At 37.4% G+C, this 26,457-nt stretch overlaps 1 protein-coding gene across 1 annotated transcript in view; it reads right to left on the bottom strand.

Annotated features, from left to right (window-relative positions):
• Positions 1-26,457, bottom strand: part of PTPN5 (protein tyrosine phosphatase non-receptor type 5) — a 244,290-nt gene that overhangs the window by 101,917 nt on the left and 115,916 nt on the right. Inside the window, exons 5-8 of the mRNA XM_053720673.1 lie at positions 21,775-21,961; positions 18,473-18,557; positions 14,934-15,016; positions 7,840-7,977 (exon numbers count right to left, since the gene is read on the bottom strand). Of these exons, the coding sequence (XP_053576648.1) occupies positions 7,840-7,977; positions 14,934-15,016; positions 18,473-18,557; positions 21,775-21,961 (493 nt within the window). The remainder of the gene's footprint in view (positions 1-7,839; positions 7,978-14,933; positions 15,017-18,472; positions 18,558-21,774; positions 21,962-26,457) is intronic.

Genomic DNA, 26,457 nt, shown 5'->3' on the forward strand with positions numbered 1-26,457 from the left:
CCGGACGTTTGTATCGAAGATATGGCTAGCTCTTCAGCTACTCGAAATTTCCTCTCGGATAATGTGATATTTAGCAATAGGAAGCCACTTTATCCAGCTAGAAGTCTAACCGGGTGGAGAGATAGCCAAAAGTAGAGATAGGCCACCGCCTGCATTCATGATCCTCTGGATTTAAAAGTTCCATTCAAATGGTATAATTCAGTGCCGGATCTTTTCTTAAGTAGATGAGTAGAGGTAAATAGTAGAATTAAACTGTAGAAATCAAAGATAACCTCAATAATTCTAAAGTTATCCATGGAGCTACTGGAAAGCATGACTGAACACGGCCGCAGCGTAGCCCCCTAATATTTGTTGTTTTACAGTATTTATATTGTTATGACTACAAGTGCTTTTTTTGTAACAGAGACATTAAATGGACGTGAAAGTGAAAATTAAACTTACAGGATTCAGATAGAGCAGCAATTTAAAACAACTTTCCAATCTACTTCTATTATAATTTGCTTTGTTCTTTTGTTATCCTTTATTAAATGCATACTTAGGTAGGCTCAGGAGCTCTACTGAGCGCTAGCTGCTGACTGGTGATTGCACACATAAGTCTCTTGTGACTGGTTCACCTGATGTGCTCAGCTAGCTCCCAGTAATGCACTGCTGCTCCTTCAACAAAGGATAACAATAGAATGAAGGACCTTTGATAATAAAAGGGTTCTATCTGAATCATGAAAGAAACATTTTGGGGTTCTTGTCCCTTTAAAGCTTTGCACTTTGTATTCATGGTTAGCTTATCGAAACAGAATAGAGTTGGCATGGAGCTTACACAAACATAATAGAGTTAGCAAGGAGCTTATAGAGACAGAATAGAGTTAGCAAGGAGCTTACAGAGACAGAATACAGTAAGCAAGGAGCTTACAGAAAAAGAATAGAGTTAGCAAGAAACTTACAGAGAAAGAATAGAGTTAGCAAGGAGCTTACAGAGACAGAATAGAGTTAGCAAGAAACTTACAGAGACAGAATAGAATTAGCAAGGAGCTTACAGAAACAGAATAGAGTTAGCAAGGAGCTTACAGAAAAAGAATAGAGTTAGCAAGGAGCTTACAGAGACAGAATAGAGTTAGCAAGGCGCTTACAGAAACAGAATAGAGTTAGCAAGGAGCTTACAGAGACAGAATACAGTAAGCAAGGAGCTTACAGAAAAAGAATAGAGTTAGCAAGAAACTTACAGAGACAGAATAGAGTTAGCAAGGAGCTTACAGAGACAGAATAGAGTTAGCAAGAAACTTACAGAGACAGAATAGAATTAGCAAGGAGCTTACAGAAAAAGAATAGAGTTAGCAAGAAACTTACAGAGACAGAATAGAGTTAGCAAGGAGCTTACAGAGACAGAATAGAGTTAGCAAGGAGCTTACAGAAAAAGAATAGAGTTAGCAAGAAACTTACAGAGACAGAATAGAGTTAGCAAGCAGCTTAAAGAGACAGAATAGAGTTAGCAAGCAGCTTACAGAGACAGAATAGAGTTAGCAAGGAGCTTATAGAAACAGAATAGAGTTGGCAAGGAGCTTACAGAAACAGAATAGAGTTAGCAAGGAGCTTACAGAAACAGAATAGAGTTAGCAAGGAGCTTACAGAAACAGAATAAAATTAGCAAGGAGCTTACAGAAACATAATAGAGTTAGCAAGGAGCTTACAGAGACAGAATAGAGTTAGCAAGGATCTTATAGAGACAGAATAGAGTTAGCAAGGAGCTTACAGAGACATAATAGAGTTAGCAAGAAGCTTATAGAGACAGAATAAAGTTAGCAAGGATCTTATAGAGACAGAATAGAGTTAGCAAGGAGCTTACAGAGACAGAATAGAGTTAGCAAGGAGCTTATAGAGACAATAGAGTTAGCAAGGAGCTTACAGAGACAGAATAGAGTTAGCAAGGAGCTTATAGAGACATAATAGAGTTAACAAGGAGCTTACAGAGACAGAATAGAGTTAGCAAGGAGCTTACAGAGACAGAATAGAGTTAGCAAGGAGCTTACAGAGACAGAATAGAGCTAGCAAGCAGATTAAGGAAACAGAATAGAGTTAGCAAGGAATTTACAGAGACTGAATAGAGTTAGCAAGGAGCTTACAGATACAGAATAAAGTTAGCAAGCAGATTAAAGAAACAGAATAGAGTTAGCAAGGAGCTTACAGAAACAGAATAGAGTTAGCAAGGAGCTTACAGATACAGAATAGAGTTAGCAAGGAGCTTACAGAAACAGAATTACATCACTGCACTTACTGTACTGGGAAACTCAGAAGGATTTTTGAGTTTTTCTCTTTTGACAAACCATTGTTGATAAAATTAACTTTAAAACAAAATTAAATAATTAAACTGTAAATACAATAAAAGTTTACACGGTTAATCACTTGACAACTGTAACTGGAGCGCCATCCAGTGGATGTTAACGGACACATTAACCGCTTAACAACCAATGTACCCTGTATGTCGTGTGGACGTTAAGGGGTTTACTTAGCGCAACTTTGCTGCCAGTACGTACTGCTTGCCTCACTTCCGGAGTCTTGCAGATATATTGCGGTCTTGCGTATATCGGCAAGATTTGCGCTATAAACAAGGCACATAAGGGGGTATGTGAACGACAGGCCAAGGTTAATTTTTCACAAAGAGACAGTAAAATCAAAATTACACTTAAATTGACTGGATAGAGTATGAAACAACTTTTCAATTTACTTTTAATATCAGTGCTGCTTAGTTCTGTTGGTATCCTTTGTTAAAGAGTAAATCCTAGGTGAGCTCAGGAGTGTGCACGTATCTTTAGCCATGTGGAAGCTGTGTTTGCAACATTGCTTATTGTAGTGTTGCAAATACTGCTGCATTAGACTGCTATAGACACCTGAATTTCTATTCGCCTACCTAGATTTACTCTTCAAAAAAGGATGCCAAAATAAAAAGCAAATCTTATAATAAAAGTAAATTAAAAAGTTGTTTTAAAATTGCATGCGCTATCTGAATCATGAGTGTTTAATATTGAATTGACTGTCCCTTTAACAGGCACACTCTTTGTCTTTGTTCCAAAATATGTTTATCCAGGAAAATAAATATATAAATCTATATAAAATGTAGATAATACTGGTGTCTTCCATACCTTTTAACAGAAATGATAATTCATGTACATGAAATTTAGATAGTGCCTTTTTCTTTAATTCTGATAAAAAATAGTCAATATTTTTTAAATAAGAAACCCGTTTTATACAATTTTACAGAATTTATTATGCAACTATAAAGGTTATGAGTAGGAATAAAATATTAGATACATTTTAAAATCATAAGGCCAGATTACGAGTTTTGCGTTATGTGTGGCTCGGTAATAACTTGCAAGTTATTTCCACCGCTCACCTCCCTATAGCGCTGCTATTACAGGTTAGCAGGCAATATGGCAGCGTTGAGCTCCATATCGCACACAAATACCAGCGCTGCTTTGAGCTGGTTTTACGTGCTTGTGCACGATTTCCCCTTAGACATCGATGGGGAGAGCCGGCTAAAAAAAGCCTAACACCTGCAATAAAGGAGCGTAAAGCTCCGTAACGCAGCCCCATTGATTCCTATGGGGAAAGAAAAGTTATGTTTACACCTAACACCCTAACATAAACCCTAAATCTAAACACCCGTAATCTGCCGCGGCCGACAACGCTGCCACCTAAATTACACTTATTAACCCCTAATCTGCTGCCCCCGACATTGCTGCCACCTACCTACACTTATTAACCCCTAATCTGCTGCCCCCAATGTCATCGCCACATATATTACACTTATTAACCACTAATCTGCCACCCCCGACATCGCCGACGCCTGCCTACACTTATTAACCACTAATCTGCTGCACCAAATGTCGTTGCCACCTACCTACACTTATTAACCCCTAATCTGCCGCCCGCAACATCGCCGCCACTATACTAAAGTTATTAACCCCTAAACCTAACTCTATGTCTAACCCTAACCCTAACACCCACTAACTTTAACATAATATTTTAATAAATCTAAATAAAAATTACTATCATTAATTAAATAATTCCTATTTAAAACTAAATACTTACCTGTAAAATAAAACCTAAGATAGCTACAATATAACTAATAGTTACATTGTATCTAGCTTAGGGTTTATTTTTATTTTACAGGCAAGTTTGTATTCATTTTAACTAGGTAGACTAGTTAGTAAATAGTTATTAACTATTTACTAGCTACCTAGTTAAAATAATTACAAATTTACCTGTAAAATAAAACCTAACATTACACTACAATTAAATCAATTACATTAATTAAATACAATTAACTAAATTACAAAAAAAACAACTAAATTACACAAAATATAAAAGAAATTATCAAATATTTAAACTAATTAGACCTAATCTAATAGCCCTATCAAAATAAAAAAGCCCCCCCAAAATAAAAAAACCCTAGCCGAAACTAAACTTCCAATAGCCCTTAAAAGGGCCTTTTGCGGGGCATTGCCCCAAATAAATCAGCTCTTTTACCTGTAAAAAACAATACAAACAACCCCCCAACAGTAAAACCCACCACCCACACAACCAAACCCCCCCAAATAAAATCCTATCTAAAAAAACCTAAGCTCCCCATTGCCCTGAAAAGGGCATTTGGATGGGCATTGCCCTTAAAAGGGCATTTAGCTCTTTTCCATTGCCAAAAGTCCCTAATCTAAAAATAAAACCCACTCAATAAACCCTTAAAAAAACCTAACACTAACCCCCGAAGATCCACTTACAGTTTTTGAAGACTGGACATCCATCCTCAACGAAGACGGGAGAAGTCTTCATCCAAGCGGCAAGAAGTGGTCCTCCAGGCGAGCAGAAGTCTTTATCCAGATGGCATCTTCTATCTTCATCCTTCCGACGCGGAGCGGCTCCATCTTCAAGACATCCGGCGCAGAGCATCCTCTTCTTTCAATGGCTACTGAAGAATGAAGGTTCCTTAGTTTAAGGGACATCATCAATTAAAGTTGAAAAAATCCTATTGGCTGATCCAATCAGACAATAGGATTAAGCTCACATTCTATTGGCTGTTCGGAACAGCCAATAGAATGCAAGCTCAATCACATTGGCTGATTGGATCAGCCAAGGGGATTGAAGCTCAATCCTATTGGCTCATTGCATCAGCCAATAGGATTTTTTCAACTTTAATTCCGATTGGCTGCTAGAATTCTATCAGCCAATCGGAATTCAAGGGACGCCATCTTGGATGACGTCCCTTAAAGGAACCTTCATTCTTCAGTAGCCGTCGAAAGAAGAGGATGCTCCACGTCGGATGTCTTGAAGATGGAGCCGCTCGGCATCGGAAGGATGAAGATAGAAGATGCCGTCTGAATGAAGACTTCTGCCCGCCTAGAGGACGACTTCTTGCCACTTGGATGAAGACTTCTCCCGGCTTCGTTGAGGACTTCTGCCTGCTTGGATGAAGACTTCTCCCGGGTTGATAAGGATGCATGTCCAGTCTTCAAAAACTGTAAGTGGATCTTCGGGGGTTAGTGTTAGTTTTTTTTAAGGGTTTATTGGGTGGGTTTTATTTTTAGATTAGGGACTTTGGGCAATGGAAAAGAGCTAAATGCCCTTTTAAGGGCAATGCCCATACAAATGCCCTTTTCAGGGCAATGGGTAGCTTAGGTTTTTTAGATAGGATTTTATTTGGGGGGTTTGGTTGTGTGGGTGGTGGATTTTACTGTTAGGGGGTTGTTTGTATTTTCTTACAGGTAAAAGAGCTGATTTATTTGGGGCAATGCCCCGCAAAAGGCCCTTTTAAGGGCCATTGGCAGTTTAGTGTAGGATAGGGTTTTTTTATTTTTTTTTATTTTGATAGGGCTATTAGAATAGGTGTAATTAGTTTAAATATTTGATAATTTCTTTTTTATTTTGTGTAATTTAGTGGTTTTTTTTTGTAATTTAGTTAATTGTATTTAATTAATGTAATTGATTTAATTGTAATGTTAGATGTTAGTGTAAGACAGGTTAGGTTTTATTTTACAGGTAAATTTGTATTTATTTTAGCTAGGTAGTTAGTAAAAAGTTAATAACTATTTACTAACTAGTCTGCCTAGTTAAAAATAAATACAAACTTACCTGTGAAATAAAAATAAATCCTAAGATAGCTACAATGTAACTATTAGTATTCAGTTTTAAATAGGAATTATTTAGGTATTAATTGTAATTTTTATTTAGATTTATTTTAATTATGTTCAAGTTAGTGGGTATTAGGGTTAGGGTTAGACTTAGGGTTAGGCTTAGGGGTTAAGTACTTTAGTATAGTGGCGGCGGGGACATTGGGGGTGGCAGATTAGGGGTTAATAATATTTAACTAGTGTTTGCGATGCGGGAGTGCGGCGGTTTAGGGGTTAATATGTTTATTATAGTGGTGGTGAAGTCTGGAGCGGCAGATTAGGGGTTAATCATTTTCTTTTAGTGTTTGCGATGCGGGAGGGCCTCGGTTTAAGGGTTAATAGGTAGTTTATGGGTGTTAGTGTACTTTTTAGCACTTTAGTTATGAGTTTTATGCTACAGCGTTGTAACGTAAAACCCATAACTACTGACTTTAGATGGCGGTACAAATCTTGACGGTATAGGGTGTACCGCTCACTTTTTGGCCTCCCAGGCAAAACTCGTAATACCAGCGCTATGGAAGTCCCATTGAAAAAGGACTTTTTGAAAGGTGCGGTAGTTACGTTGTGTTACGGCCAAAAAAGTGTGCAGTACAGCTATATGTAATATTTGTTAGCTAAGGGAGACAATAATCTTTGAGCTCTGACAACACAAGAAACTGAGGCTCATGGGAGATGATCACTATAAGTACACAAAACCTCTTATTTCAAAAAGGCCATTATTGAGGAAACTATTCTGCTCCATAAACTAATATGTGACTTCAGATACACAATGATTCATCCGGAGAGATGGTGCAGATAATATGGCTTCCACACTAAGAGCAAATGAAAGTTAATGCTCAGTAGAGCTGACAACAATCTTACTCTTAGTTTCTTGATAATCTACTAATTTCATAAACCAAAAAAAAAAATGTGGAGCCAATAAATGATAAACAAATTGGCAATTTTGTGAGTTTAGTGGTGATATCACAGGTTGAAGGGGCTGTGTGGTAACTGATCACTTTTTATAGTGTGCAGTGATGCTAAAAGGTCATTTATGTGCAATAAACCATATAAGTGGTTAACCATATTAGGGTACGTGTGTGTGTTTTTGAGTATCAATTAATTTTTTTCTAGGTGTAAATTTAACATATTTAAGCACCAGCTCAAAACTTGTGGAGAGATTAAAGAAATACTAAACCCACATTTTTTCTTTCATGATTCAGATAGATCAGCAATTTTAAGTAACTTTCTAATTTACTCCTATTATCAATTTTTATGAGTTCTCTTTGTATCTTTATTTGAAAAAGCAGGAATGTAAGCGTTGTCGCTGGTCCATTTTTGGTTCAGCACCTGGATAGCGCTTGCTTATTGACAGCCAAATGTAGCCACCAATCAGCAAGTGCTACCCAGGGTGATGAACCAACAATGGTAAATTAGTAAGTTGCTTAAAATTGCTGCTCTATCTGAATCATGAAAGATAAAATGTGGGTTTAGTGTCCCTTTAAGAAATAGAAGTCTGATATGATATGAAATAATAATTCCTTTCTTTGACACTTAATTATATACTTTTTATAGACTTCTGTACCCTAATTGAACCATTCAGTTTTCAGCATTAACATTTATATCTATTGAGGGCTGCACTTGTGCATTAGTAATTTGCACTTTGAATGTAATTCAATGACAAAGAAAACACATTTGCAGGACTTACTTCATTGACTTCTTCAATATTGGTAATCATAACTATGATAGGAGATCTCTGCTGCCAAACCATCTTCCAGAAATCACCTACAGTATTTACTGTAGGTCCCTGAGTAGCAATGTACACCTTCTCTTCTTCATTATAACCCTAAGCGTACAGAACACACGTTATAGATTTGCACATATCATAATCAGCAAGAATACATCCAACTTATCTAAATAGAAATACATATGTTTTCATTACCTTCCCACAAACGTCATGAGAAAGAAATATTTTATTACAGATATCTGAATTCCTGGCAAAGGAAAAGGTTAGATGTAATAGAGCATAATAACATAATAAACACTAAAGTAGGCTGACAAGATGGGACTGTCCCATTTTTCAAGGACTGGTTCAATTTCCCCCCAAAAAATGTAAAAGGGACATGAAAAGTCTGTGATGCAAAAGGTAAGAAAGAGCTCACTACAAGACTAAGAGGAGACGAAGGGGGATATTTATCAAAGCCTCAACCGCAAATACGCCAGAATTCCGCAGCCTAATTGTTGCGAGATTGATCCAACCTAATTATCAAAGCCTACAGACCGGCAAATGTTTAAATTTGTGACACATACGATCCTCCGGTCTCAATCCGATGCAGATCGATGCTTACGTCATTACAGATGTTTTGAATACACATTCAGCTCTATCTGATACTTTTTCAAAGTTATCAAACTTTTAACAGGTACGCTTGCGGCTATTCCGGCCCAGCGTACCTGGTTTTCAATCCGCCACCCTGGAGGCCACAGATTCCTTTGAAATCAATGGGAGTCTGAAAGCAGCGAAAGCTTATGTTCGGTGCTGCCAGATATCCCATTGATTTCTATGGTTGAAAACAAGTGACGTTTACACGTAACATAAACCCCGAGTGTAAATACCCCTAAACTGCTGCCCCGACATCTCTGCAACCTAAATAAAATGTATTAACCCCTATCTCGCTGCTCCCAGACCACGCCACAACCTAAATAAACTTATTAACCCCTATATCGTCGCTCCCCGACCCCGCCACAACCAAAATAAAGTTATTAACCCCTATTCCACCGCTCCCCGACACTAAATAAATGTATTAACCCCTAAACCTCTGGCCTCCCACATCACTACCACTAACTAAACCTATTAACCCCTAAACTGTCAGCCCCTCACATCGCCATAAACTAAATTAAGCTATTGACCCCTAAACCTAACAACCCGCTAACTTTAAATTACAACATCCCTATCTTAATATAAATTAAAACTTAGCTTATTAATTAAGCTACCCTAACTATTATACTAAAATTAAATTAAACTACCAATTAAATTAACTAAATTACTTATTAAAAAACCCTAACTCTACTCAAATTATTTAAAGGGCCATAATACCCAAATGTTTAAACACTTGAAAGTGATGCAGCATAGCTGTAAAAAGCTGACTAGAAAATATCACCTGAACATCTCTATGTAAAAAAGAAAGATAATTTACCTCAAAAGTTCCTCAGTAGCCACATCCCATTGTAAAGGATTTCTAAGCAGCATATTAGTATGTCTGTCCTGGGACAGCTAAGGGGATGAGCCTCGTGCACTCTCATATTTCCCTATTCAGGTTAAAGGAAGCTTACCATGAAATCTCATGAGAGTTAAGTCAAATCTCATGAGATCACAGTAAAAGAGTTCATGACCTCAGCACTGCTGATGCTGATTGGCTGCAGTTCATTTCTTCATTTTTTTTTTACCTGCAGCTAGGAGCAGCCGAGTATAACTTTTTACACAGAACTTACTCTGCTGAGTAAAATAACCTAAGCTCCCCATTGCCCTGAAAATGGTATTTGTATGGACATTGCCCTTAAAAGGGCATTTAGCTCTTATACATGCCAAGACCCTAATCTAAAAATAAAACCCACCCAAAAAACCTCTCATCCTTATTGGCTGATTGGAACAGCCAATAGGATGAGAGCTGCTCAATTCCAATTGGCTTATTGGAACAGCCAATAGGATTTTAGCAGCTCTAATCCTATTGGCGGACTGAAAGCTTTCAGCCAATAGGAATGCAAGGGACGCCATCTGGGATGACGTCACTTGCATTGAAGTTCCAGTTTACGGCGGCGACCATATGAAAAGGATCCTCTGGGCCGGATGTCTTCAGGAAGGACACGCTCCGCTCCACGCCGGATGCATGAAGATAGAAGATACTGTGTACATGAAGACTTCTTGCCGACTGGATGAGGACTTCTCCGGATGGATGAAGATGGAAGAGGCCGCCCGGATGAATTCTTCTTGCCGCCTAGATGAAGACTTCTTTCCGGCTGGATGAATCCTTCAAGCGGGACTTCAAGAACTGTAAGTGAATCGTCGGGGGTTAGTGTTAGGTTTATTTAAGTGTTTTTTGGGTGGGTTTTAGATTAGGGTCTGGGCATGTAAAAGAGCTAAATGCCCTTTTCAGGGCAATGGGGAGCTTAGGTTATTTTAGATTTTTATTTGGGGGGGTTGGTTGGTTGGGTGGTGGGTTTTACTGTTGGAGAGTGTTTGTATTTTTTTTTACAGGTAAAAGAGCTGATTTCTTTGGGGCAATGCCCGCAAAAGGCCCTTTTAAGGGCCATTGGTAGTTTATTGTAGGCTAGTTTTTTATTTTGATAGGGCCAGTAAATTAGGTGTAATTCTTTTTTATTTTTGATAATGTAGTTTTTTATTTTTCGTAATTTAGTGGGGTTTTTTTTTTTTGTAATTTAGTGGGGTTTTTTTCTGTAATTTAGTAATTTGTAATAAGGTTTAATAGTATATTTAAATAATTTGAGTAGGGTTAGGGTTTTTTAATAAGTAATTTAGTTAATTTAATTGGTAGTTTAATTTAAGTATAATAGTTAGCGGCAGAATAGGGGTTAATAAATTTATTTAGGTTGCGGCGGGGTCGGGGAGTGGTGGAATAGGGGTTCATATGTTTATTTAGGTTGCGGCGGGGTCGGGGAGCGGTGGAATAGGGGTTAATAAGTTTATTTCGGTTAAGGCAGTGTCGGGGAGCGGCGGGATAGGGGTTAAACATTTTAGCATAGTGGCGGCGTTTAGTGACAGAGTATAAATAAAGTTGGTAAAAAGCAGAATAGAAGCAAAATCGATGATTGTTAGTTAACAACAGTTCGATGCTCATCGCCCCGTACTTGGTGCATGTCTTTTTGCCGGCTTTTTTATAAATAAGGAGAGAGTATTGAGATACGCGGCTGCGATGTTAGGTGAGTGTATTGGTGCCGGCGAATACAATAAAGTTGAGGCTTTGATAAATATCTCCCTTTGTCTGGTGTCTTTTATATTGTATTGTACTGTACTTTTATCTTTGTACCCATGGACAGCGCTGTGGAATCTGTTGGCGCTTTATAAATAAGGAATAATAATAATAATAATAATAATAATAATGATACAGTGTTAGGAGCAGGTGATGGAAGAACAGAGGAGCTATTGAGGAGAGTGCTGTTGTGGATCAGTGGAGTGCAGGTAAGTTATCTTTGGATAACAAAGACCTGGCAAGACTGTTACTCCGTGCCCCTAGATCAGGTGTGTTGTTTTCCCTTCTTTGTGGATCTACAAATATGGTGCCAAGTTGTTCTTTACAAATAACAGTGGTGGCCATTTTGTAAACTGTGCCACCATATTTGTAAAGGCAAATTCATATACTTTCTGTAAAATGTGAGCACTGTTTGGAAGTGGAGGTGGACATAGAGGGGACAGACATGATGCAGGTGGAGTTCAGAACCACCCTTTAGTATTGGCTGCAAGACCAGAGGCACCCCCTAGATGCTTCAATTGAGACAAAAGGGGCCGAAAAACCATTGTGCGAGAGGACATGATCCGATATTGCGGATCATGTCCGCTGCACATCAATAAATGCCGACAGCATATGCTGTCGGCATTTATCATTGCACCAGCAGTTCTTGTGAACTGCTGGTGCAATACCGCCCCCTGCAGATCCGCGGCCAATCTGCCGCTAGCAGGGGGTGTCAATGTATTGGATCGGGTTGATTTTTGGCAATGTCTGTCCTCCGCCTCAGAGAAGGTGGACTGGTTATGGAGAAGCAGTCTTTAGACTGAAGGCTCGCCAGAAACACGGGGCATTAAGCTCCATACGGAGCTTTATAAATAGGCTTCAAATTAGCAAAAGATGCTGTGATAAGTACTAAACAAATACGCTTAAACAGAAAATATATTTTTCAGCTAAAAATAATCTCTGGTTAATATAACTAGGATTGAAAGATAAATCGTTGATTCATAAATGTTTTTCAATCTCATAATCTGGCAAGTTTAATTTTGATTTTATTTAACAAAAACCTGAAAAATATCTCAATAGGTTTTACTTCCATGTGTTTCTGTATTTAATAAAATGCAACATCTTTTTATCAGGCTCAAATGTATTCAGAACTAATAGTTGATAATATTCATTTTTTGTGGGCCTAACTGCCTCTGATTTATGGTCTATGTTTTTGTAGAAGTAAGAAATGTCTGATTTGTTAAAGGGATAGAAAGGGAAAAAAAATGAAACATTCATAGGTGCATTTACATTTTAAATAGAAGCAATACACTTTTATTAGCAAAACTACTTTTAGTAAAAGTTATGACTGTTTTTCAGTGGCATACGCACATATGTTGTGAGGGCACGTGCACCAGTATTTAAACACCACACCTCAGAGCGTCAGCAGTAGCTTTTATTACACAAATGACATCTACAAAAGCAATACCCACCACCTTTAGCTCTCTGAGCAGGGCATAGTGTTTGAATACCGGTGCACATGCCCTCACAGGATATGTGCGTATGCCACTGAAAAACAGTAATAACAGAAGTATGTTTGCTAAAGAAAGTATATTGCTAAAATGCTTCTATTTCAAATTAAAATACACCCGTGCATATATAATTTTTGACCTTTGAATGCACCTGAAACATTGTTCATAATGAGATTGTGAGAAACTCCTGGACGGAGATCTATACTCCAGCTTTTTGGCAGATTTGGTGACTATGATCTTACAGCTTTCTGTTGTAAAACTTTAACCATTCTGATGTTTTTTTTAATCATCTGAGCACTTGTGAGCCAATACAGAGGCATTACATGTTTGTGTCAGCCAATACAGAGACGTTACATGTTTGTGTCAGCCAATACAGAGACGTTACATGTTTGTGTCAGCCAATACAGAGACGTTACATGTTTGTGTCAGCCAATACAGAGACGTTACATGTTTGTGTCAGCCAATACAGAGACGTTACATGTTTGTGTCAGCCAATACAGAGACGTTACATGTTTGTGTCAGCCAATACAGAGGCGTTACATGTTTGTGTCAGCCAATACAGAGGCGTTACATGTTTGTGTCAGCCAATACAGAGGCGTTACATGTTTGTGTCAGCCAATACAGAGACGTTACATGTTTGTGTCAGCCAATACAGAGACGTTACATGTTTGTGTCAGCCAATACAGAGACGTTACATGTTTGTGTCAGCCAATACAGAGACGTTACATGTTTGTGTCAGCCAATACAGAGATGTTACATGTTTGTGTCAGCCAATACAGAGACGTTACATGTTTGTGTCAGCCAATACAGAGGCGTTACATGTTTGTGTCAGCCAATACAGAGACGTTACATGTTTGTGTCAGCCAATACAGAGACGTTACATGTTTGTGTCAGCCAAGACAGAGACGTTACATGTTTGTGTCAGCCAATACAGAGACGTTACATGTTTGTGTCAGCCAATACAGAGACGTTACATGTTTGTGTCAGCCAATACAGAGACGTTACATGTTTGTGTCAGCCAATACAGAGACGTTACATGTTTGTGTCAGCCAATACAGAGACGTTACATGTTTGTGTCAGCCAAGACAGAGACGTTACATGTTTGTGTCAGCCAATACAGAGACGTTACATGTTTGTGTCAGCCAAGACAGAGACGTTACATGTTTGTGTCAGCCAAGACAGAGGCGTTACATGTTTGTGTCAGCCAATACAGAGGCGTTACATGTTTGTGTCAGCCAATACAGAGACGTTCCAATACTAGGAGCAAGTTTGTGGTTTGAGTTGATGATTAAAAACTCCAAGTTGGAGAGAAATCTTGCAAAATATGTAATTTGTTTTTTTAGCTTTCTATTGTAGGACCCAGATTAACAGCCCTCAGATACAATTTGCTTTTCTAAAATGATTTAAAGGAGCTTTAGAGAATTGGGCCCTTTATAAGCAAGCATAGTGAACAGTGATGGGTACGGTTCCCAGGTGTATTTAACCGCACAGCCCAATATTTCAGCAGGCTGCCCAATAAAGTCTATGAAGAAAAACTGTACACTTAATACTCCATTTTTTTAAAAGGTCCCCTGAGTGGCAGCTGAATTTTAAAGGATATCTATTTTACAAACATGGCCAGAAAGAAGGCACTGCAGTTGTATTACTCTGTGTTAAAGGCAGCCAAGAAAGGTAAAACATATCACTGCTTTATGTGCTACTGTCTGTCTTGGGGGCACTAAAACATTGTTATGTTTGTTACAGATCAATTCTGCTCCGTTAATGTGCTAATGGCAGTCAAATCACTGCTGTGTAGGTTACTGGCAAGCAAAAGGACAAAGTTTATTTGTATGTTGTTGGCAGCCAAGGGAATAAAATCATTGTTCATTTGTGAAAAATATATATATAGTCAAGGGTGGAGCTTAAAGGTAGAGCTTTGGGCGGGGACATTGTGTGACACTACTGACCACCTGTTACCACCTGTGCCTATCACCTACAGGTCATCCAGTATGTTTGTGGGGGGCCACTGACAATTCTAGGGAAGGGTGTTGATTTCACTTTGAAATATCTGTTAACTTTAATTTTTGTAAGACAATTACATTAATAAAAAAAAGCACAGAAACACATTTCTATGAAAAAAGTGCATCCAATGAATCATGTACGATGTGGGTGTCACTATATATTACAAGTTCCTGGGTTAAATTGAGTACCTTTATATAGAAATATAAAAATAACATATCCTTTTCACATTATGACTAATACTTTTTCTTGCTGTTTCAGGTCACTGATTGTTAGCATTTTTTTAACAAATCTATAGGTGATACAGACAAGATACTAATCAGACTTACCCGTATATAGTTAGCATTTATATAGGAACTCAATGGATCATCTTCTTGACCAGGGGATATAAGGCACACTCTGCTGTGAGGGTCTGCAAAAGAAAAAATCATTATAGTCACAGCGCAACACATCTCTAAGCAGAGAAAAAAAATGTCACATAAGATTCCCAATATAATATATAAACTAATGTGCTATTTATAACAGTTTTTTTTGTCCAATTTGCTGACTTCTTTTAGTGCTTCTGTTTATAACTAATAAAAATGATAGAAAAAAGATCCTCTTTAGTCTTGCTACAGTGTAGATGCATTAAATAAATAGCTGTATGGATTGGTTTGTGTTCATAAAAAAGTAGCAATTTATAGAGTATACTGTAAAGCAAACACATGTAACTATAGGAAGCCTCTGAGAGGTTGTAATGCTGGGTATACGAACATTTATTTAATATTCCGTTAGTATTTGAAAACTGGCCTTTCATATGACGTTATATATATATATCTCAAAATATATAAATTTACTTATATTCTCTAACTGACTTTGTTCTTATGATATATTTTGTTGAAGAGAATACCTAAGTAGGTAGCATGCACAGGTCTGAATAACTTGATGGCAGCATACTTGCAAATTTGCTTTTGAGCACAAGATGGCAGCAGAGTTTCATCAATATTGAACAATGTTAGAAGCATTCTTGCAAAACTCCATGCTGCTGAGTCTACCAACCTGCATTGATAAATAGGTCCGCGCCGGAAACAGGAGTTAAGAAGCAGAGGTCTTAAGACCGCTGCTCCTTAACTCATCTGCCAACTCTAAGGCTGCGGACATCTGATATAATCGGGTAGATTGACATCCCCTGCTAGCGGCCGATTGGCCACGAATGTGCAGGGGGCGGCATTGCACCAGCAGTTCACTAGAACTGCGTGTGCAATGATAAATGCTAACAGCATGCTTACCTGAAAATTGTAACTAAGGATTTGTTAAGATTGAATTAAAAAATGGAGCATACAGCTCAGATGGGAGCCCTTTAAGAAATGCAGGATTGGGATGATGTAATGATAAATCCCTCTGAAAATGGCAGCAATATCGTTTTGTGGCCAATAGAAATGTATATTATTGAGGCACACCGTCAGCTATGGGGTGATCCCTTGGAACAATTTTGTAAACAATATAATCAGTTGATTTTGAATGCTAGAGATGAAGGCCTTCTTAATAATAAAGAGGTAGAATTTCAGAAATGTGAGAAACCCAAAATAGCTACAATTTATTTATTTCCTAAAGTCCCTAAAAATAAGGACAATACCCCAGGACGACCTATAGTGTCTTGGATAGGGGGACTATGTGAATGTCCTAGTAGATATTTAGATGCTATATTGAGGGATATTGCTATCACTTTGCCCTCCTATGTGAGGGATACCATGGATGTCCTCAATAAAATTGGGGATGTTATATTGGATGAGGATATGTAATTGACAAGTTGTGATCTTGAAGCTTTGTATACCTGATTGATCACAATTGATCATGTATGAAGTTGTAAGGCAGTTGAGTATTTCCTTAAAATGGAATCGGTGGAATATTCCCAAAAAAATAGTTATATTAGAATTGTTAAAATTCGTACTTCACCACAATTACTTTGTATTTAATGATAGATTCTACTTGCAAAATCATTGCACTGCAATGGGGGCTGCCTGTGCACGATAATTTGTTTTCTTTGATAATATGAATAAGTATACTGAACATGTGGTATTATGGTTAAGTTGCATTGATGATAAACTAATTATTTGGAAAGGTAATACAGATTTATTTGTAGAATTCTTTGAAACTGTGAATGGAAATTACATGAATTTGAGATTAACTTTAGATATTGATTATCATTAAATTCATTTTTTGGATGTAATTATTAAAAGATATGATTTTTATCAGATAAAAACTGACCTTTTTAGAAAACAATCAGCCACAAATTCAGTTCTCCAGTATGAAAGCAACCAAAAAAGCTATTCCATTTGTTGATTTTTTAAGACTGAGGAGGAATTGCTCAGATCATGAGTAAATGACGTAGAATCAGAAGGTGGTTAAATCAAATACACAAACTAAAAAGGAGGTAATTAGGTTCGTGGGTACATACAACCATTGTCATAGAGAGATCAAAACATACTGAATAAAAAACATATTGGAGTTCTAAAAACTGATAAAGATATTTCAAGTATGATTGGAGTTACAATAGCCATAAGCTGGCTTAGATCAGAAACATTACTTGGCAAATTGGTTAAAAGTCATTTTGCAAAAAAAAAGAAAAAAAGAAAGAAATAGGAGATTTAATGGATTCTTAGGAAGTAATCCATGCTGTTCCTGTAGTTTATTGACAATATATAGAAAATGTCATAGAAAATTCCCACAAGGGAAGAGACATATTAAGAGTTTGTTTAATTGTAAAACGAAAAATGTCATCTATTGCATTGAATGCTCTTGAAAGAAGAGTTATGTGGGCATGTCCTTTTGGAAATTTAAATAATGCCTGGGTGAACATCTGAGTAATATTTGCAATGCATCCAAAGATGAGAAACGAGGTAAGAAATGATAACATGGAGGGAAACAGTGCGACTAAACCCGTTATGCAGGAATTATGTTATCAATATTGTTTTTTATAGGATTTGTTGCAATGTAAATGATATGTTAATGAGCTAATTTATGTATAAAGTAATATATACCTTTTGGCACAGTAACTATTTTTTTTTGGACAACCGAGAATTAGGTGTGGTCTTTATTATTTAGCCACCTAGATATGCTGATCACACGAGAGAGTTTAGAGAGTGGCCATCCCATATGTTTTTCCCTATGTTGGATATAAATGTCATATGATAGAAATATATAGCGATCTTTTTAACTCGTATTGCACGTACCAATGGCGATATTTAGCCACATGGTTCTTATCTCATATTAGCTTTACTGCTGTTTATTTGTGTTTTCTATAGGATATATCTGCAACTGGATAAGGGTATGACCTGTTTTGGTTTTAAATGTTTTTAACTGCATTTTAGCTTTTATTGTGATAATGAATGTTAAGTTTTCATTTTTTTGGTAGTTTTTTTGGTAGTTCACCACTACTATGTAATTAAATCACATAGCATGACTAAGGGGATAACCCCCGAAACGTTGCTTGCTTTTTAAACTTGTCGGAATAAAGATATTTATATTGAAGAGATGCTGTGAACATTTTGTGATTTACGAGGGGTCAGGCAGTTAACCCCCGTCTTCACGAGCGCCTACTACACCACAGCAGTGCTGGTCCATACCTTTGTTTTGGACTACTATGTAATTATCATTGTAGTAGCTTGACTAAATGATATTCTTTGGGGTGCTAAGGGGATACTTCTTTTTTTTCCTTGATGTCTGATATTTTTTGACATCCAGCACTGAGCACACAGTAGACTACTGAATGGTAATTTGATATTCATGTGTTTATTTGATATTCATGTGTTTAACTTCCCTTTCTATTTTGATATCACAAAATTATCTTGAACATATTTTAATATAATAAAATATAGTTTTTACTTACTTGGAAGTATTGTTTTGTATCTGTTCTTTCTAACTAAACCCAATATCTCATATTCCTTTGGATCAACAAAGTTCATTGGGATTTCCTAGTAAAAAGAAACAAACAGGTTTCTATAAAAATGTAATAAGACTTTAATAATAAAAAGCCTACGGCTAGATTACGAGTCTTGCGTTATGAGTAAAAAAGCAGCGTTAAGCCTCATAACACTGCTTTTTTACTTCCGCTGGTATTACGAGTCTTGCAGATTTAGGGGCACCACACACTTTTTTGGCCTTACCGCAAATCAACTTACGCAAATTTTGTATATTATTTTTTCTATAGGACTTCCATAGCGCCGGTATTACGAGCTTGTCCTGGGAGGCTAGAAAGTGAGCGGTACACCCTATCCCGTCAAGATTCGTACCGCATTCTAAAGTTAGTAGTTAAGAGTTTTATGGTAAAAAGCTGTACACCCATAAACTACCTATTAACACCTAAACCGAGGCCCTCCCACATTGCAAACACTAAAATAAAATTATTAACCCCTAATCTGCCACTCCAGACATTGCCGCCACTATAATAAACATATTAACCCCTAAACCGCCGCACTCCCGCCTCGCAAACACTAGTTAATTATTAACCCCTAATCTGCCGCCCCTAACATCGCCGCCACCTACCTTAATTTATTAACCCCTAATCTGCCACTCCAGACATCACCGCCACTAGAATAAACATATTAACCCCTAAACCGCCACACTCCCGCCTCACAAACATTAGTTAAATATTATTAACCCCTAATCTGCTGTCCCTAACATCGCCGCCACCTATCTACATTTATTAATCACTAATCTGCCGCCCCCAACGTTGCCGCCATTATACTATATTTATTAACCCCTAAACCTAAGTCTAACCCTAACACCCCCTAACTTAAATATAATTGAAATAAATCTAAATAAAACTTACTTTAATTAATAACTAAATAATTCCTATTTAAAACGAAATACTTACCTGTAAAATAAACCCTAAGATAGCTACAATATAACTAATAGTTACATTGTATCTAGTGTAGGGTTTATTTTTATTTTACAGGCAAGTTTGTATTTATTTTAACTAGGTAGAATAGTTAATAAATAGTTATTAACTATTTACTAACTACCTAGCTAACATAAATACATAAATACAAATTTACCTGTAAAATAAAACCTAACCTAAGTAACACTAACACCTAACACTACCCTACAATTAAATAAATGACCTAAATTTAATACAATTAATAAATTAAATACAATTAAAGTACAAAAACACTAAATTACAGAAAATAATAAACAAATTACAAGATATTTAAAATAATTATAACTAATCTTATAGCCCTATCAAAATAAAAAAGCCTCCCCAAAATAAAAAAAAGCCCTAGCCTAAACTAAACTACCAATAGCCCTTAAAAGGGCCTTTTGCGGGGCATTGTCCCAAAGAAATCAGCCCTTTTACCTGTAAAATAATACAAACAACCCCCCAACAGTAAAACCCACCACCCACACAACCAACCCCCGAAATAAAACCCTAACTAAAAAACCTAAACTCCCCATTGCCCTGAAAAGGGCATTTAGATGGGCATTGCCCTTAAAAGGGCATTTAGCTCTATTGCGGCCCAAAGCCCTAACCTAAAAATAAAACCCACCCAATAAACCCTTAAAAAAACCTCACACTTCTTCCGATAGATATATAGATAGATATATTATCTATCTTTCTGTTATCTATCTATGTATCTATCAGCTATCTATGTATCTATCAGCTATCTATGTATCTATCAGCTATCTATGTATCTATCAGCTATCTATGTATCTATCAGCTATCTATGTATCTATCAGCTATCTATGTATCTATCAGCTATCTATGTATCTATCAGCTATCTGTCTGTCTGTCTGTCTGTCTATGGATCCATTGATCTAAAGCTCCCGCTCAGACAAGATGATCTAAAGGTACAAGTTATGCTGTGAGCTGTTTATCTCGCTAAGGAGCGTAACCTACATTTCTGTATATGATGGGAGATAGATGCACACAGGAAATAGCTCAATAAATGAAGCATTTTCAAATCATATTTAATGTACGCTGTAAAAAATGGGGTCATATTACGCAAAGAAAATTGTATAAACTGTACACATTGAAATAGGTGCTAAAAATACGCTCCACAAATTTACATTATTCCATACTAATCGTCCCTAAATTATGCAGAAAAAAACATGTTATATTTAGATATTAAGCTCATATTTAAGGTACACAGTAATTTAGGAAAAAAAGTTGAAATCATAAATCGTAAACTGATTAACTGCGCAAACTAATCCAAACTGTATGACCCAATCTTTGTTGCTGGTCTAATGCTGAATATATATTCTGGATTTTAGTATCTAAATTCATAAAGTGATGCTTTTGTTTAAATGTCCAGTGGTTACAGAAATGTGTGTGACAGTAGCGGACCTACTGAACAGAGGGCACTGCTGCAACGTTATTTCATGGGTCCCCCAAAGGTAACAATAGTAACAACATACATAGATACATAAACAGACAGGCAAGATGGACCTACTGAACAGAGGGCACTGGTGCAACGTTATTTCATGGGTCCCCCAAAGGTAACAGTAGCAAGCAATAGTAACAACATACATAGATACATAAACAGACAGGCAAGATGGACCTACTGAACAGAGGGCACTGGTGCAACGTTATTTCATGGGTCCCCCAAAGGTAACAATAGTAACAACATACATAGATACATAAACAGACAGACAAGATGGACCTACACTAATAAAAAGCTCCTTTCATTAGGATTGTACACATTTTTCATAAGCCTTTCTGTAACCTGGCTGCTATGGGCCCGCAGTACTTGGGCCCTAGTGCCACTGTACTTGCTGCACCAATGGACGTTCTGCCCCTGTCTCTACTAGGATTCTAAGCTTACGAATTCCCTTCATGTAGCTGTTCGATTCCATAACCAACAAAGGTATTATTCAGTTTTTCATATATTTACCTTCCTTGCTTCCTCCTTGTTGAGTTGTCAGCTATCATTCTTTATTTTAAACACTGGGACTTAGGCTCCCTGCTTATTAAGTTGACTGACATTTACTCTATCTGGGAATCTATTAGTAGCTTTATACATATATACTGCAAAGGGCGAAAACTGAGAGAGTCTGAAAATATGAAGGAGAAAAATATCTGACAGCAGGTTACCAAGTCCATATGTAAGTCTATTAGATGCCGCACATTTCGTGAAGCTGTTACATATATTACACAGGCAACAACATGCAAGATATTAGAACAAATCTACTTACAAAGAACTCTTTCTGAAGATTGAATGAGTCCAGCGCTTTCTCATGTAATTCCTCCATGGTTAAGACGTTACTTTGGGTTTGTAGATATTCTCGAGCAGACTGTTCCCTAGGAGACATTATATGTCCATACGGTTCTGTACAACCAGGCGTGCACATGTCCAAAGTTAAAGAGACATTGGAACCTCTCCTGCAATATCCACAGACAGATATTCAACACACAAGAATTTATCTGTTTTATCATTTCTAAATAAATGACAGATGTAATTGTTCTTAAATGCTGCTCAGTATTGTGCAAAGTATAAAGCACAAACACATTAACCAAAACATCTGAATGCGGCCGAAACGTTTTTAGCGCACCCTAAACTTTTAAACTAATATTGCAGGGAACTCATCGTGATCGTATTACAGTTAAAGGGACAGTCTACACCTAAGTCGTCTCAAAGTCTTACCTTAAATTAGGCTGCAAATAGCCTCCTGCACCTTTTCTATATCATGCAGCAGGAGCAGTAAAAAAGTTTTTTTAAAATAAAAAAAATGTTTCTGGCGCCTTTGAAATGACTGCCAAGCTCTGCCCACTGATGACATCACAATCTGGGCTGCATGTGGCATCCATTTACAAAAGGCTCACTATTTGAATTCAACAGACTTTCAATGCTATTCAGCAGAGTGCCTAGATGCAGCTCACGTCATGATGTCATCAGTGGGCGGAGCTTGGTAGCCATTTCAAAGTGGCCAGAAACAATATTCATTTTAAAATAACTTTTTTACTGTCCCTGCTGCGTGATATAGAAAGGGTGCAGAAGGCTATTTGTAGCTTAATCTAAGGTAAGACTTTAAGATGACTAAAGTGTAGACTGTCCCTTTAAAGGGATAGGAAAGTAAAAAATAAACCTTCATGATTCAGATAGAGCCGGTCATTTTAAGACACTTTTAAATTCACTTCTATTGTCAAATGTGCTTAGTTCTCTTAGTATCCCTTGTTACACACATATAATACACTAGTGGGAGTTGCTGCTGATTGGTGCCTGCACACATTTGTCTCTTGTGATTGGCTAAATAGATATTTTCAGTAGTGCAATGCTGTCCCTTCAGCAATGGATAACATATCCCTTTAAGTAAGTGTTGCCCTTTAGCAGAATCCAAAACACAACAGTAAAATGTAGCACTTTGTGAGACCTGGGGGCCGAATGATCAAACTCCGTATGGAGCTTGATGCCCCTTGTTTCTAAAGACCGCTGCTCCATAATTTGTCTGCCTGCTCTGAGGCGGCGGACAGAAATCAACCCGATCTAATACGATCGGGTTGATTGACACCCCCTGCTAGCGGCTGCAGGGGGCGGCATTGTACAAGCAGTTCTGGTGAACTGCTTGTGCAATTATCGCTGTCGGCATTTATCGATGTGCAGCGGACCCCTTTGATAAATATGCCCCTGAAGTAATACAGTATCGCTTGTTAGTTTGTGTAACAAAACATATGAAAATGTTAGTGAAATAAGGTTATATTTTGTAAATAAAGTTTTTTTTATTTTTTTTTATAATCTTTTATTGAGATTCTTGAGACAAAAAAAAACATCAGCAAAATTGTATAACAAGCACTATACATGAACAAGGCAAGCAGTTACCGTACAATGGATACACAGTTGGCAGTTAAGTCACCTCCAACAGCAAGTGATATTTGTACAATACTTAGTTATCTAGAACTTGAGAATCTCATTTTATAATAAATTGAATAGCATTTAACAGTGGTTAATTCGATGGATGAACATGAGCCAATTGATATAGGAAGCACTACGGAACCTAGAATGATAGCCACAAATATTATACATTTTCAGTGATATATTTTAGAATGAGAACATTGCATTAATATACAAGACCATCTGTAAATGTTTGGCACCTTCATCTCAAGACATTTGGGTGTTCCTCAGAGAAGAACGTCTGAACCCTCTGTCCCTATCTCTGAGAACTAGGTATCATCTTTTGACCAGCATCAGCGGGTAAACACCGCTCGGTAGTAGCCAAATGAAGAGGTGGAGAGAAATAAAGAGGTGTCAAGGCTCTAATATAGCAATGATATATATATATATATATATATATATATATATATATATATATAGTAAACAGTATGGGGGGGGGGGCGGAGCCAGATGATGCAACCGTCTGGTAGAGTTTTGGGTCCCTAAGCCTTTGTGTATAAGATGATTAAAGGTAACTCCTGATATAGTTATGCTCAGGGGGGATAGTAAGATGTATGAAATATAAAATATAAAATATATAGGGGGCTTCTGGATGAGCTCCTCTCCTGGGGAAGTGCCAGCTATAGGCGATGTGGGAAAAAGGAGTAGGGGTATGACCCGCAGGCAACAAGTACCGGCAGGAAAGGGAGGAGAGGAGCCCAACAGGAATAGATGATTTGTTATAATAATAGAATCAGCGTAGGGAGCACCTTTATCTAGAATAAGACTAACAATGTATCCCTCACCTATAACTATGGTATATACAAGATGGGAGTCCTAAATAGGAATAACCTAGCAATTGAAGAGTAATGCATAGAATAGCGGGGAAATTAAATGGAATCTGTGTTCCTAAGTTTAATTGTTAATCAGATAATAAGGGAAAATCCTTAGGAGGGAATTGGAACCAGCCAATCAATAGCATAAAACTAAACAAGTAGAGCTATGAGGGAAGGAAGTTTTAATATCAAACCCATATGATGGGAGGGTAATATACATTAACGCCTTCAAAAGGTATAATAATCTATAACATATATATAGCAGTTAGTAAACATATAGGTGTGTACATATATACAAAGCATCAATTCTGCTACTACACCTAATATGTGAGACATGTATAACAAGCAAAAAGACTTGTAAAATGCGTACCAACTGTACCTGTCATATTATGCTGACTCTATGTATAGGTTCTACATTTCTTTAATAGTCTGCCTACCCACTAGTCAAAGTATGCAAGGTGTGCAACTGAGCCTACTGTATAACCCTTGAACTACTTTAAGAAGGGAGACTCATATAGAAGAGAAGTGAGAATGCATAGTAATTAGTAAACATATAGGTTTGTACATATATACAGAGCATCTAGTCTGCCATTGTAACTAATGTGTGGAACGTATATAGCAGGCATATGACTTGAAACATACACAGAAACTGTTCCTGCCTTTTACCTCTGACTATACAATAAATATACACTTGCCTCAGTTAACCCATGAGCTAATGTAATATTCGAAAGTACTAGAACCTGTTCTATGAGGAATGGTCTCTCCTAGGATTAATGTGTAGCTTGTTCAAGTGATCACAAAATGACTCAAAGAGCTAGTATATCAAAACATAAACCCCCTCTAACAGTGTAAAAACATATATATATAGATAATAGCATGCAGCATATATGGGGACATAGTTCAGGCTACTAGCCGTCATCATCACTTTCCAAAGCCCTCTATTACTTGACCCTAGTATTACGTGCAAACCCTTCCTTGGAAAATAGAAAACTACGGAGTGTATCTCTTATAACATGGCAAACACTGTCCAGATATTACCTAGTTACACTATATTGATCTCTGGTTGTAGCGTAAAAAGCTTAGAGACAAATTAGGTGCGTTGGCATGATAGGTATTAGGTGTCTATAGATATCTACATAAGAATATAGTGAGGACTGCCACTAGGTCTAAACTGGTTAACTCTAGAGTGTCTAAAGGCAAATCAACTATCCTCTATAAAAGATCAGAGGGGGTTGATATAAATATAAAATATAAATATAAAATAATTCCACTATAGGGGGATTTCCCTGCATGCACAGAGAAGGTATTGATCTGAAAAAGCCACATATCACACAAATGCAAGCTTACAAAAAGCAAGTAGAAACATAAAATAGTAGATTGTAGTAAGTTTTTGCCCTAATATGCAATGTAGATAGGAACGAATATAACATCAATAGTAACAGCAAACATAATAATATGAGCTATAAAAACAGATACGAATAGCTCACAATCCGTACGCTAACAAAAGCAGAAATATTACAAACTTTCCATAGGGGGGCACATCTGTATATTCCCAGTGTAGAGCAAAGTACAAAAGGAATAAATAAGTGATGAGGGCATGTATTCCAACATTTGAGGACTAAACTGTGCTAGTCAAGCTGAGTAAACATGGGCTATGTAAGTAATATATGAGGGATCATTAGCAAGACAGCATTGAGGCCAAGCAGTCTATGTATACTTAAGGACCTAAGAACATAATGAAGGGTGACAGTAGTCAATGTCTCAAATGTCCACAGCTTGTTTCGGTCTCTATGCAAAATTGGTCAAGGACAGCTATTCTAGCATACCCGGTGTGTACCTTGCAGTACGAAGAGCAGAGGCATCGCTAACCACCTGGATTCTGAACCATTCCACAGGCACAAAGGGGATCAGCCCCACGGTTTTCTGCAACAGGTTAGAGGATGCCATTACCGGAAAATCACCATCGCATGCACCTAGTTGCAAAGTAGTGTGAGAATGTATGTGAGCCAGCAGCAGTGACAACCCATCCGCGCCAGTCGCCTTCAGGAATGACTGCACCCCCATCACCATCTCATCGTAGAGCAGAGTGTAAGATCTTCCGGGTGGATCAGAGCAAGGTGGTATCAGGGTTGAAGCGATGCGTGGCTTAGTTAGTTGCGAGATATCCACGCCAG

Source organism: Bombina bombina, chromosome 7 (genome assembly GCF_027579735.1).
Source record: "Bombina bombina isolate aBomBom1 chromosome 7, aBomBom1.pri, whole genome shotgun sequence".
Classification (NCBI taxonomy): Eukaryota; Metazoa; Chordata; class Amphibia; order Anura; family Bombinatoridae; genus Bombina; species Bombina bombina.